This window comes from Crotalus tigris, unplaced genomic scaffold (genome assembly GCF_016545835.1).
Source record: "Crotalus tigris isolate CLP2741 ecotype Arizona unplaced genomic scaffold, ASM1654583v1 scf7180000024391.5723578, whole genome shotgun sequence".
NCBI lineage: Eukaryota > Metazoa > Chordata > Lepidosauria > Squamata > Viperidae > Crotalus > Crotalus tigris.
In genome coordinates this window covers 821,429-834,059 of record NW_024100561.1, presented here as the reverse complement: position 1 = coordinate 834,059, position 12,631 = coordinate 821,429, and the positions used below count along the sequence as shown (strand labels likewise).

Here is a 12,631-nt window from a genome sequence, read left to right as displayed (position 1 = left end):
TGCTATGGAAACTGCATGGGTAATTCTGATCTCTGTCAGTACAGCCTATCTCGCAGGATAAATAGAGCCAGTTCGGTCCAGTGGTGGGAGGTTATGAGTTCAAATACCATCAAAGTCACTAAAGCCAGCTGGGTAACTTCAGTCCAACGCATCTCACGGGTGTAGTGATAAAAATAGGAGGAAGATGAGGATGTCTTGAATATGTTTGCCAACTTGATATTTATAATAAAAATTATTTTTACTATAATAAATTTTTATTTTTACAATAAAACATATTGTAAAAATAAAAGCAGAATATTTTCAATGAACGTTACTAAAATGAATGTTTCTTAAGAATAACTTAATATTGGAATCAACAACAATTGATTTAAAGGGTAGTAACTGTCTATATGAATAATTAAACATATTTTTATTTATTAAATTTTTATTTCCATCTAGAGTTTGAGTGTGAGAGATTTCAAATAATGTTTATTACAGTTGCTAACATCTTAGCTGTCAGTGAGATATATTAGTGGAATTAAACAGATACAAGTTGGTTTGGCTCCACATCTCTTATAATGGAAATGCAAGTATTATTTCCTTCTTTTATGATGTTTTCCTTCATCTCTGAAATAAAATGAAAGCCAGTATTATATTAGAGCTTATCCCTCTATTATTATTTTTTAAATCATATTTTCATGAAACGGGGGTTTATCCTTATAATGCTCATGCATACTGAAATGAAATTGAAATACATACTACTGCATTTGCTCATATTTATCATTTGATATCTTTTTCATCAGCTACTTGGAATGTAGAATCTGAGGGAATATTGTAACTATTTCCTCCTTAATCTTAAATTTACCTGGACTACACAAAATGAATCAATTTTAGAGAGAGATCACAGAAATGTGAACTATAAAAGCTAGTTAATTTACAGTATTTCTTCCCTCTCCTGTTTTCAGTGTCTCCCTTCTCCTGAGACTGTTCTTTGCTCCAATGGAGAGAAATATGTTATTTTTCACCAATATGCAAAAAAGGAGATAGACAAAAAACCTCTATCCTTTCTCTTGCAATCAAAACACACATGATGAATATGTTCTTACAGTTACTTAAACATAGGTTACTAAACGAACTGTCCAGATTTAAAATATGTTAACCCATAAAGCGTAGTCCTCACTTAACAACCACAATTGGGAACAAAGTCTTGGTTATTGAGTGAAATGGTTGTTAAACAAAACAGCCCACGTGACTGCTTCACTCTGACCATGATCCAGCAATCTTCACTGGTCATTAAATGATCTCATGGGTTATTAAGTGAACAGAGACACTATGCCTGTGGAGGGATTTAGGGCTTTGTCCATGCTTGAATTTCAGCTGTCAAGGTACAAGTAGGCATGGAGTTGAACATCCTTTTCTTTCCACCTTTGCAGAGCTCTTTGCAGGGGCGATAAAGAGGGATTGTGATTGAATCCATGCATGATTGAATTTTGGTTGCTGAAATCCAAGCAAGCACAAAACGGCAGGGACCTCTTTCATCCATCCCCCAAAGATGACGGAATCCTCTTCTCTTGGTAAGCTTCAGCAGCTCACAAACATCTCTGCCAGCTTCCCCATTGATTTTCTGGGGAGGCCAGCAGGAAATATTGCAAGTGGCAATCACATAATCATGGGGCATTTAATAGTCATAAGTGTAAACACATTGCCAAGCACCCAGATCATGGTTATGTAACTGCTGGTGTGGGCGACATTTTGCAATAGTGGGTACAATCTTTTAAAAGCTGTAAAGCACCTTTTCCAAAGCCTTCATAATTTTAAACTATTAATCAAGGACTGAGGTAAGCAACAATTAAGGGAGATGACATTTTGGTTTAGTTTGATCGTGTGAACACAACCTATATAATACTGCTGCTATAAGAGCAAATGACGATTATTTTAAATATGATAATGTGTAATATCTTACTCTGTGCACTATGTATATTAATCAACATTAAGAAAGCTACTTGATTCAATTATCAGAAACTTATCCCCAAAGTATCACAGTATCAGAACATAGCCAATCTTCATATTCATAGAACTGTTGCATATATATTGCACACTTCATTATTTTTTAAAATAGTAATGTATCTAAGTAGATTAAATTACCCAGGCCACAGAACAGGTTTGAGCAGACTAGTTAAAGAACTCATTTTTAAAAACTTCCTGCCATTTAAGACTTAACCCTACCCTGAATAAAACAAGTTCCTATTAAAAGCTGCATTTATTCAGCTTGGTTTTATGGGAAAAAACAGTTATTTTACTTATAAATCCTGAAGGAAATACTTCTATAAAATCACAGTTACTTTTGAGTAATATTTTCATCTTTCTGTCAAAACAGAACGCAATGCTAAGTCTTCAGTTTGACTTACTCCACTTCACAATCCATGTATTCCCAACAGCCGTTTTTTAAATAAAAAATTCACTGCCTATATCAGTGGTGGCGAACCTATGGCACAGGTGCCAGAGGCAGCACTCAGAGCCCTCTCTGTGGGCATGCGCGCCGTTGCCCCAGTCCTTCAGCTGGGTTTTATAAAATCTTTTCGCTTTAGGCCTCCGCCACCGTGTGCAAAAAAAAAAAAGTTCAATCAGTCAATTTCAACTTCTCACGGGAAAAAAAAAGATCTTGCAAAGTTGGAATTGATTGAACTTTTTAGTCCCACCCAGTCTGCCGTTACCACTGCAGCCACGCCCACCCAATGGGCCACACCCACCCGGCACTCGACGATGCATAAGTGGGTTTTGGATTGCAGTTTGGGCACTCAGTCTCTAAAAGGTTTGCCATCACTGGCCTATGTTATATGCCAATTGAAGTAAGAAGACAGGAATAAATTCATGTAATAGTCAACTTAGGAAACCAATGTCCAGTTTTGAATTTTTTTTATTTTTACTTATTTTATGTCAGGATTTTTTAAGTACTTTCTTTGAAATATGAGAAATTATGATATATAGAACTCCATATTGTTATTTCTTTTAGATTATGCTGGTTATTATGAAATCAACTTTTGTTTTAAAAAAAGTATATGGTTGAGTGTATTGATTCTGGTATCATTACTAATTTGATACAGCTTTTGATTTAATATCTTGGGCAAGTATAGGAAGACTTAAAGCCAATAGCTGAATGAAAATTACTGTGAAATTTTCTTCTACAAATTAACGCTGAATAAGTTTTAAGCATGTTCTACAATCCCAGCCTGTGATGTATCATTACTCTAGTTCAGGGGTAGGCAACCTTGGCTCTTTTATGACTCGTGGAATTCTGGAAGTTGGTCCACGAGTCATAAAAGAGCCAAGGTTGCCTACCCCTGCTCTAGTTCAACAAAAGTCAGAAACTAAAGACACTACTTACCTATCTCTTTTCCTTCTGGAATCTCTCTCTCTTTCTCTTTCTCGACTTCTTTTCCGTCGGCCTGGACTTCTGCTGGAATTCCTCCTATGTCGAGAATAATCAATATCTTTTGAACTTCCACAAGACTGTGTTGAATCGGCTGATGCAGATCTTCGTTCTTCTTTACTAAAGAAAATACAGTAATTATGTCATAGCAGTGGTCTTGGTCATTAATGTTGGGAGTGGGAATGAATGTTTATTTTTCTCAGTGAAGAATGCCATTGATGTCAAAACAATTAGTTGCACTGAGCTTTAAAACATAACCCAGCTGAAATTATTGCATCACCATTGTTGTCAGATCTCAGCTGCACCACAGTTAAGGGGAAATAGAGGGAAATGTCCACTACCGTGCTCCATAGTTTCATTTGAATGTTGTATTTCCATTTAAAGATGCCAGTGCTTAAGAAGGTAGATAGTGCACTAAGTTGTGTTTCTAATAAAATTTGAGTTATGAACAATCTTTCTGTAAAATACTGCAAGAAGGAAGCCATTATTTTTAATGTGATATTTGACCCTGTTTTTTGAATGCCATTGTGCTTTGCAAAGACAACCTGCTTCTGCCACTTGCCATGACACAATATTTAAACAAAGCTCTGCTTCTCATAAATGCATTCTTTGATTATTGTCGTTTGATTATTTCACAACTATCAAACGACAATTTATCTGTTGTCAATAACTGGCCAACAATCCAATTCTAAGCAATGAAGTCAGAAAGAATAGATGTTCTAAAACTTTTACAAAATATAAAATCAATAACATCACTAAAGGAGATAGGCACTGGAAAGACAAAGTAAACTACACTGGATACTGGATATAGCATGATACCATGATATGCAGTCCTAATCTGCAAGTCATTAATTACAGTTTCATTTGAATTAACAGAGGAACAAAAAGTACAATTTCTTAAATTACTGCCAATTTAGAAAACAGCAAAGATTTGGCAATGACAATACCTTCCTGAAGACTTTGCTGAAAAAGAGGATTTTTCATCTTCATGAACCTCAGTATTTCTGTTCTCTTCCTGCCAATGAGTGGTAAGTTCTTCCATGTGTACACCAATCACATCTCTGATTACCTGAGTAAAATCAGAAACACTGAAATTAGACAAAACACTAAGGTATGCCAGAACATACTGGATAAGATAACCTTTATTGTCATTTTTTTATTGTGGGCACAACGGCACACATCAATAATAATACTCAGATGGAAAACCTCCTTATGCATAAGTCCCTATGGTCTATGAGGAGTTTGCTTACATTCATTCCTTCAACCCATTTCTTTCTCCCTCTCCCTCTTTTTGGTTACCAATGTTTTCCAATTGTTATAAGATTATGTAAAGTAATTGGCCCAATATAAAACATAAAGGGAAAAAAGCATATGGCAAGGTAATGTAGCTTGTTAATATTGTTAATGCATTAGAATCATCTTAAGCAATTAAAATACATAAATTGAAATGAAAGATTTCAATATTTAGAGCGAATAAAGAGCTAAATATTAAAACTAGCTTATAAAACAAATGTTTGAAAGAAGGTCACTAGGCCTGTACTACATTTATCCACCCAAATATTTTTCCTATTTTTTGCCATATGCTAGCTATAGTTAACCATCCCAATGGACTGGCAATAGTACAAATATGAACTACAGTAAACCTGAATCTTACAATAACTGACACCAAGTATTCAAGGGTTATAAACTTTTTACGTTCAGGCAAATTCATCCTATTGCAATATATTAATACAATGACAGAATGTACACACCGATAGCCTCAATTCAACAATATTTTTGGAAAATCAGTGAATTTAAATATTCCTGCCTATTTAAAGTATTTTATACATAGATGCTTTTAAATTGGAAGAAAATATTTCGAGATAAAATGACTCCCAAATCATATAAACCTCTGTGTAAGATTTCTTTGTTATGTGAACATTCTTAGCTCTGTACGATTGCCGCCGCCTTTTATAATCCCGCATCTCTGCAAGAATTTCAAGGTGAGATTTTGGACCTTTCTGGCCATCATCTAAAAAAAGGGTAAAAAGTACGCTGTGTTATAAACAATAATTCCAGTGGATTATTTAGTAATAGAAGTAAAAAAGAGGACCACATATGATAAATAATTTCAGCAAATGTCTGTAATCTAGACCACTTTTACTAGGTGTTTTTTAAGATAACAAGTGAAGCAAATTAATGTCACTAATGTGACAGCAATCTGGAGTAAAGGGGTTAATCATCTGCTGCTGCTGACAGGCAATAGCTCCTGGGTGCAGTTCGGGACAATCTGTGTCCCATTAATTTTAATTCAAGTTCATTAATCTAGGAATGCCAGTGTTGTAAGAAAATGGGGGAGGGGGTTAATATTAGCAGCCCACTTAAACAGAAAAAAGGACCCCTCAGCAAGGGACATTTTACATGTTTTGTAATTTTTAGATATACAAAGCATAGCTGTAAAATTTTCTTCCAGACCTTGGTTGACTTTTGCTGCCAAATCTACAAACAAATCACTGTCATTTTCTGTCAGTTGAGATCTTGACCTCTGGTTCTTTGTCTCTACAAGGACATAATCGTAAATTGCAAGGCGGTCAGCTTGGGTCAGATCACAGATGTAACGCTTGTGGTTTTGTGGAACTTCCACAGGCTGAGATGAGTAAGTTCCTAAAATGTGAGAACAGGTTGATTCTATCAATCAAAACCAACACAAATAGCAATGTTCTGAAGTTTTATGTGGCAATTGGCCTGATACAGACTGATGGCAATTTGTGGAGTTTCCACTGAAGCTACTAACTACATTTGATCTATTACTACTGTAATTAGAGTCAAAAAGGCTATTTACTCAGGACAAACTGGCAGTTGGCTAAGAAAGGAGTTTTAATCTGGGGGATGGGGTGAAGACTGTACATTCAAAGCGTACATTCAAAGTGACAAAGTTATTCTATTCTATTATTCTATTTTAAACATAGTTTTCTTGTCCTATTGTATATATAAAACTGGTCTTCTCACTGTTTTTATACTACATCTACTTGTCTCAGCAGGGCTAACAATATATTTAAAATCATAGTCCCCACTTTGCATTTGCCAATGAGAATGACTCCTCTGTTAGGAATTAGGCTGCATGTAGGCAAAACAGAGTGACTGAGCCTCATAAAAACAAATGTTTTAGTAAGTTCCCAGAGAAGAAAAAAGGAGATATGCAATAAGAGGAATTGTTTATATCAGATCATTTATTCAGCATATGCAGCAAGGCAAGTAAATAAAAATCAAATTTGTGTACATAATCTCAGTCAGTACCACAGTTTCTGTATCAAGTGGATGTTTGTGGGCTTTCACTTACCTGGGCAATAATTTCCACTCTCTTTGGCCGTGGCTTTTTTAATAATGTCAAATTGCAAATCTTTGTCTGCAGCAAAATAAAAGAGAACATAGGAATGTTAAGAATGCTTTTGTAATCATTAAATGTAGTGCCTGAAAAATAGAGGCTACAGTTGTACGGTACTGAGCAATGTTAACAATATACCCAGACATTTGTAATACTGGAAATCATGTGTTTCTTTTCCTCCAGTCATTTCTAATATTCCAGACTCTTTGAATCTTATAAAATCAAGAGAAACAAAATTAACAGATTTTGAAAACACAAGTCTTGAGGTAGACAAACTAACATGGTTCATATATCATGTTAAGTCACAGTGTTTTTATCTATTTATCTATCTATTGGGGTGTTGGTTTTCACTTATTATGAGGCAGCTAACTGTAACTTATTTAACTATCATTGTTAAGCATTATAAAAAATAAACAATTGTCTCTTTTACAATACAACTAGCTCCTCTGTAGATGGTGATTCCAAGCCTTGAAAATAAAAGCATTTAAAAATGTAATTTGACATGACCACACCTGAGTTTAGGACTTTTTTGTGGCAATAGTTAAGTGAATCACCACATTTATTAAACAAATGCTGCAAATTCATTGCCTGCAATGGGTGATTATTATTTTTTTGCTAGAAATTGGAAATAAGCAATAATTTACAGCAAAACAAAAATGCAAACCATGGTCACATGCCTGTGGAATGCTGCACACAGCTATAAATACAGGCCATCCAAAACCACCACCTGTAGATACCTCTTAAACATATATCCATACTGATACTTTAGTATTTACATTCATTATAACATTCATACTCACCCATTTTAACTTTAGGAATTTTGCCTTTTTCATAGAAAAAAGTAGAATCATACATTTCAGCCTAGGAGACAAAATATATGTCAAATAATACTAGCAATTGGAAAAGTAATTGAGCAGCCACCTCTGAAATTAATAGAAAATTCAAAGAGATAAAAATAGCAGATAAACAAGCCCCCTTTATTAGACTTCCCTGATAAAATATTCAATTTCCTAATTCAGTCTCATAAATCATCTTGCAGATCTTTAAAATTGACACCTGAGCTCCAAAACTGTAGTAGAGCCATGTGCAGTTCACATTCCCCTTATAATTTTTCACTGTATTGGTGCACAGTACAACTCTCCAGATCCAGGCAACCCTAAAACCACCATCTTATTTGGAGTTGAGTTCAAACTTGTTCTTCCCAATCCAGACCCCACAGCTTCCAAGGCTGACCAGAGGTGGAAATATACAGCTGAATGTTGTTATCATATTAATGATACCTCATATTGTACCAACACATGAACTCCACCCAGTGGCTTCATGCAGATGTTAAACATTAGTGGGGAGACAGTTGTGGCACCCCACACAAGAGGGGCTATGGGGCAGACCTCTATCTCCTACTGTAATCAATTCTGAAAGAAGAGAACCACCACAACACCATGCCCCCAATGTCTAACTCGCAGAGCCAGAAGAGTATCATATTTGATGGTATTAAAAACCACTGAGAAATGAAACAGAGCTAGGACAATCGCACTACCACTATTCTGTTCCATCTAGAGATTATCCACAAGTGCAACCAATGCCATTTCAGTCCACATACCCAACCCTGAAATCTATTGGAATTCCACTTCATTCAGATCCCTCTGAAGGGGCAAGGTAACCACCTTCTCAATCATCCTCCCTAAAATGAGAAGATTGGAAACAAGAAAAAAGGTGTCCAAAACAGATCTATGGATGGCTTTGCAAGGTGATCATTGCCTCTTTAAGCAATGTTGAACTTTAATTTTATATGCCAACATGTATGGCCTTTATGGAACCAAGAAATTCTTACCAGTAAAGATTGTGTTAGAAACTCCTTTTACTGATCTTTATTTAACAAACAACAGGTGATATCAGATCCATGGGCGCTAAGATAGTATAATGGTTTCCGCAGAAATCATGGTGTTTCCCCCTGATCTAAGATTGCAATAACCTTATCAACAGAACTGTGGAAAGTATTTAAAGTAAAACTTTATCTTTAAAAAAGTAACCGAAAACACTTGCTGAAACTAGCAGATGTGCTCGAATGAGTAAAAGAACTGTGAAGAGTAAATCAAAGGGAACAACAAAACAAACACTGCCTATAATCCAGTCATGTGTCTGGATGTAAAAATGAGTCACAATATACCAAATTAGAACCTGGTTCATGGAAGCAAGTTTCTGGGACTACTGAAAGTCTTTTCTAAAACTTATCATTAGCAGCTATCAAACTTTCTCCCCCATCAGCTGGGCATTAGAAGAAAGTGAACAGGGTGGGGTGGGAAGTCTCAATGAGCTGTGGGATAGAATAGCCTTCAAATTGCTTATCCATAACTTTCATTTTAGTTATCTGTGTTAATTTGCTAATGGAGATCTAACAGATATTTTGCATAATAAATTTAGAGAAAATAAATAGTCTTGTGTCCATCTAGATGGGTGTCCGCCACCCTTGTTTTCAAAAGAGAAAATGTTTTCTTTCCATCCGCAAAAAATGAATAACTTTTTTAAAAGGGAAAAAACAGCAAAGCATTACCTCTTCCTCTTTAGAATATTCAAGTTTCCTCAATCTACAGGATATCATATGTTTCTCCAAAGAAGATTTAGGCATTTGATGATTAGCATCATAGGGACAGGTCACTTTCTCACTCTACAGAAAAAGAAAATAGGTTGTAGCATGAAGCACAGTGACAAGTCTTTAGTAGACGCGTTTGACAAAACACGATTTTCTATTTTTCATTTCCCCATACCTCATTTGATTAAGTTATTAAGAATCCAGAGAAAGAAATATTTTGGGGAATATTAAAAAGGCAGAATATATTTCCCCAAAGGAATAATGGAGATCTTAAAAAAGGTAGAAACCAATCCCCTCCCCCTAGTCTCTCTGCCCCAAACAGAAACCAGGTCTGCAGAAATGCAGATGTGATAATCTTGTCAGAAAGACTGGAGTCAGAAAGCTGGGATTAGAAAGGAAGATTCATAGAATCAACAATCCTTCACATCAAAAAAATTCAACAGTCATCAGCCATAACCCCAGGGAAGCAGGATATGACCTCTGGGACATAATAGGATTAACCCATCACCATCAGAATACCAGAAAAGCACACTCAGACTCAGGTCAAAGTTCATGCCACAGGAACAACTCCAAATAAAAGCCCAAGAGCGTAAAAATACCATTCCCTACTACATGTGGTCAGTTTTTCTCAGAGCTATTTTTCTGTCTGGCTCTCCTCTGCAATAAACTGCAACCTTTCTAAAGCAGTCTCCATTGTGTTTATTCCCAGCTTGGACTGGACCCTGATGAAGATTTTTCCTTCAACAGTGCTGAACTAAAACTATGAGACTGCAAGCTCTAGTTCTCCTTTAAGGATGAAAGCTTTGAGCCAATCATTCTCTTGGTCCAACTTGCTCTATAAGGCTGCTGTTGTGGGACAAACAGGAGTTAAGAATATTATTAGACACGAAGACTGTTAAGTGACTTTGGGCCAGTCACTCTCAGCACTAAGAAGACAATGGCAAGCCATTTCCAAAATCTTGCCAAGATATCTGCAGGAACTAGTCTAGGCATTTCCAAGGAGTCAACAACAATTTGCAGGCACAATCTCTATACCCTAAAAATAAATATTAAAGCTAGCAGAAAAATTGTCTTCCAGAAAACAAAGAAAGCAAGTTCCAGCTCTGCTAACTAAATGACGTGTTCAAGAGCATCTCCTTATTCTCAGCCTCTTTTCCTCTCACTCCGCCTTCACCCGAAATGTTTTAAAAAATTATTCAGGAAGAGATTAAACTTTCTTGAAGTACAGCAGGGCAGAGAATAGATAACAAACACTAACAGATAAAGATTCCTCTAAGATGAGCTGAACTCCTGATGAAAACTGAGGTAGTTTTCTTGGCAGCAATACATAAGTGGTTTGCCAGTGCTTAATTCCAGGAATGTTTGCCCTCCATGTTTACTTTATATATATGCCCTTATGATTCCTGGTGTTGTCCCATCTAAGTAGTCCTACCCACGCCCTATCCTTAGTTTTCAGATCATCCTCCACTTCTGGTTACGTGCTGCCCTCTGTTGTTTGTTGTGTGTGGGGGGGTTGCCATTACCTCCTTTCTAGGGCTGAGAGTGTGACTGTCCCAAGATCACCCAGCTGGCTTTGTGCCAAAAGCAGGACTAGAACTCCTGGTTTCTAGCCTTGTGTCTTAACCACTACGCCAAACTGCCTCTCTTGTGTATAGTAACTTTAATTATTGCAAAATCACACGAGTGGGCCCAATGTAGTAGAACTGCCTTATCTGAGCTGTAAAAATCCGGCTGATGGCAACCGAAGGATGCAGTAAATCCTAACCGTCTCATGGTAAACCAAAGTTTTTTTCAGAAAGAGTTTGTTGCACGCAAGTGAATAAAAGCTCTTGCTGAATGTCCATTCTTCCTCGTCCCTGAGCAGAGGGTTAAGCCAGTTCCCCTCTGGGACCCTGACCAACCGTCGTTCGAAGGGAACCTTACCGGGGTCCCAAACCACAGGGAAAACGAAAGAAGACTCTTCTCCACCGGGCTGTCTGTCTCGGCAGCCATTTTGGAATAGGGCACTCTCGCTTCAATTTCGCCCGAATTCAGAGGTGACACCATCTTCACTTCTGGCGAGGTAACGTCCTACTTTGAACCTTGATTCGCTGGATAAAGAGAATCATTCTTAACGAAGTTGTCTAGGAGACCATCGACCGTTGATTTTAAAAAAGGCACTTTTAAACGGATGGCAGTTTCAACAACTAATAAATCTCGATCAAAGCTTCCGCGGTGGAATCTCGCGATATTTCCTAGCTACGCCCGATCGCGAGAGAAGCGGAAGGTCGCCCTCTTAAGAACGCCCTCTGTTGGAGGACTAAATTAGTGCAAGTGAGACAAGCAATTGGTCATTGGCAAGAAGTATTTCTTCATTTCTTTTATTTTTGAGATCTAAACAGGTTTAATTCCACTAGTTACGTAATAATAAGGTTAACGCTTGGTTTCTGTTTTCGTGTGATATGTTTCTTTAACTGTTGAGAAACATGCTCAAAAAAACCTATAATTTTTCTCTAGACTTTTGAGAATGAATGCAACCATTTTTACTTAACCAATGTCCATTCTTAATATACTTTTGCATTTTTTCCCTTATTGGACTATAAATGAAAGCCAATTAATAGTCAGAGACTGTATTTTCAAAAAGATGATTAATGCATGTTGTATTGCTTCTCTTTAAATTGTATTTCTCTGCAACATTTATACAAGCCTTTTAACACATCCTGTTAAAAATGCAATTTAGTCGCAAATTATATTCACTGATTTCTAGAGCATAGTCCTGGGATGTGTCTCTGTGTGTGTGTGTGCAAGGAGAGAGAGACTCAAAAATAGTTGCACAGCACATACTGCCATGACAAACAGAAAATATGAATTACTACATTATCATACCAGTGTATAATCTAATATTAAGAGAGCTAGCATTTAAAGCACCAGGTTAGAAACCAAGAAATATCTATAGTCACGGTGCCAACCTATCTGGAGTGCAGCAGATGGAGAATTATATTATTTTGATTATAGCATTTTTGACATGGGCAATATACTTGTGCCCAATCATCATATTCTCAGTGCACTTGGTAATTAGAGATGAGGAAATTGCACTTCTGCACAAAAAGAACAATATGAAGAAGAGTAATACAAAAAGGTCTTTAGGAAGTAATGGAAGCTCATTCCCATTGTGAGCTGTGAATAACTAATACAATGTGAATATTAATATGGGTTATTAATATTCTCTTAATGAAATCAATGGGAACTAAGCATGAACCATATATCAGGCACAAAATGAATTTGAAAA

General features: G+C 36.5%; 1 protein-coding gene across 2 annotated transcripts; it reads right to left on the bottom strand.

Moving 5' to 3' along the window:
* Positions 1 to 406: 406 nt before the first annotated feature.
* On the bottom strand, positions 407 to 11,582 carry SNRNP48 (small nuclear ribonucleoprotein U11/U12 subunit 48). Of its 2 annotated transcripts, none has more exons than XM_039329284.1 (9): positions 11,287 to 11,582; positions 9,325 to 9,438; positions 7,574 to 7,634; positions 6,729 to 6,794; positions 5,864 to 6,052; positions 5,299 to 5,420; positions 4,357 to 4,478; positions 3,365 to 3,529; positions 407 to 606 (listed from the first exon to the last, which is right to left on the bottom strand). In XM_039329284.1, the coding sequence occupies exons 1-9, from the start codon at positions 11,407 to 11,409 to the stop codon at positions 573 to 575; spliced, it is 996 nt and encodes a 331-aa protein (XP_039185218.1). In that variant the 5' UTR covers positions 11,410 to 11,582; the 3' UTR covers positions 407 to 572. The 2 variants fall into 2 exon arrangements, with proteins under 2 accessions (XP_039185218.1, XP_039185219.1); XM_039329285.1 differs by lacking the exon at positions 407 to 606 and adding an exon at positions 2,900 to 3,247 and having other exon boundaries at positions 3,336 to 3,529.
* Between the last annotated feature and the right edge of the window lie 1,049 nt (positions 11,583 to 12,631).

Coding starts and splice junctions, on each gene's coding strand:
- SNRNP48 (XM_039329284.1), bottom strand. CDS start 11,409: ATGGTGTCACCTCTGAATTCGGGCGAAATTGAAGCGAGAGTGCCCTAT. Junction 7,635..9,324: donor AATATTCTAAAGAGGAAGAG/GTAATGCTTTGC, acceptor TTTGTCTCCTAG/GCTGAAATGTATGATTCTAC. Junction 6,053..6,728: donor GAGTGGAAATTATTGCCCAG/GTAAGTGAAAGC, acceptor CTCACATTTTAG/GAACTTACTCATCTCAGCCT.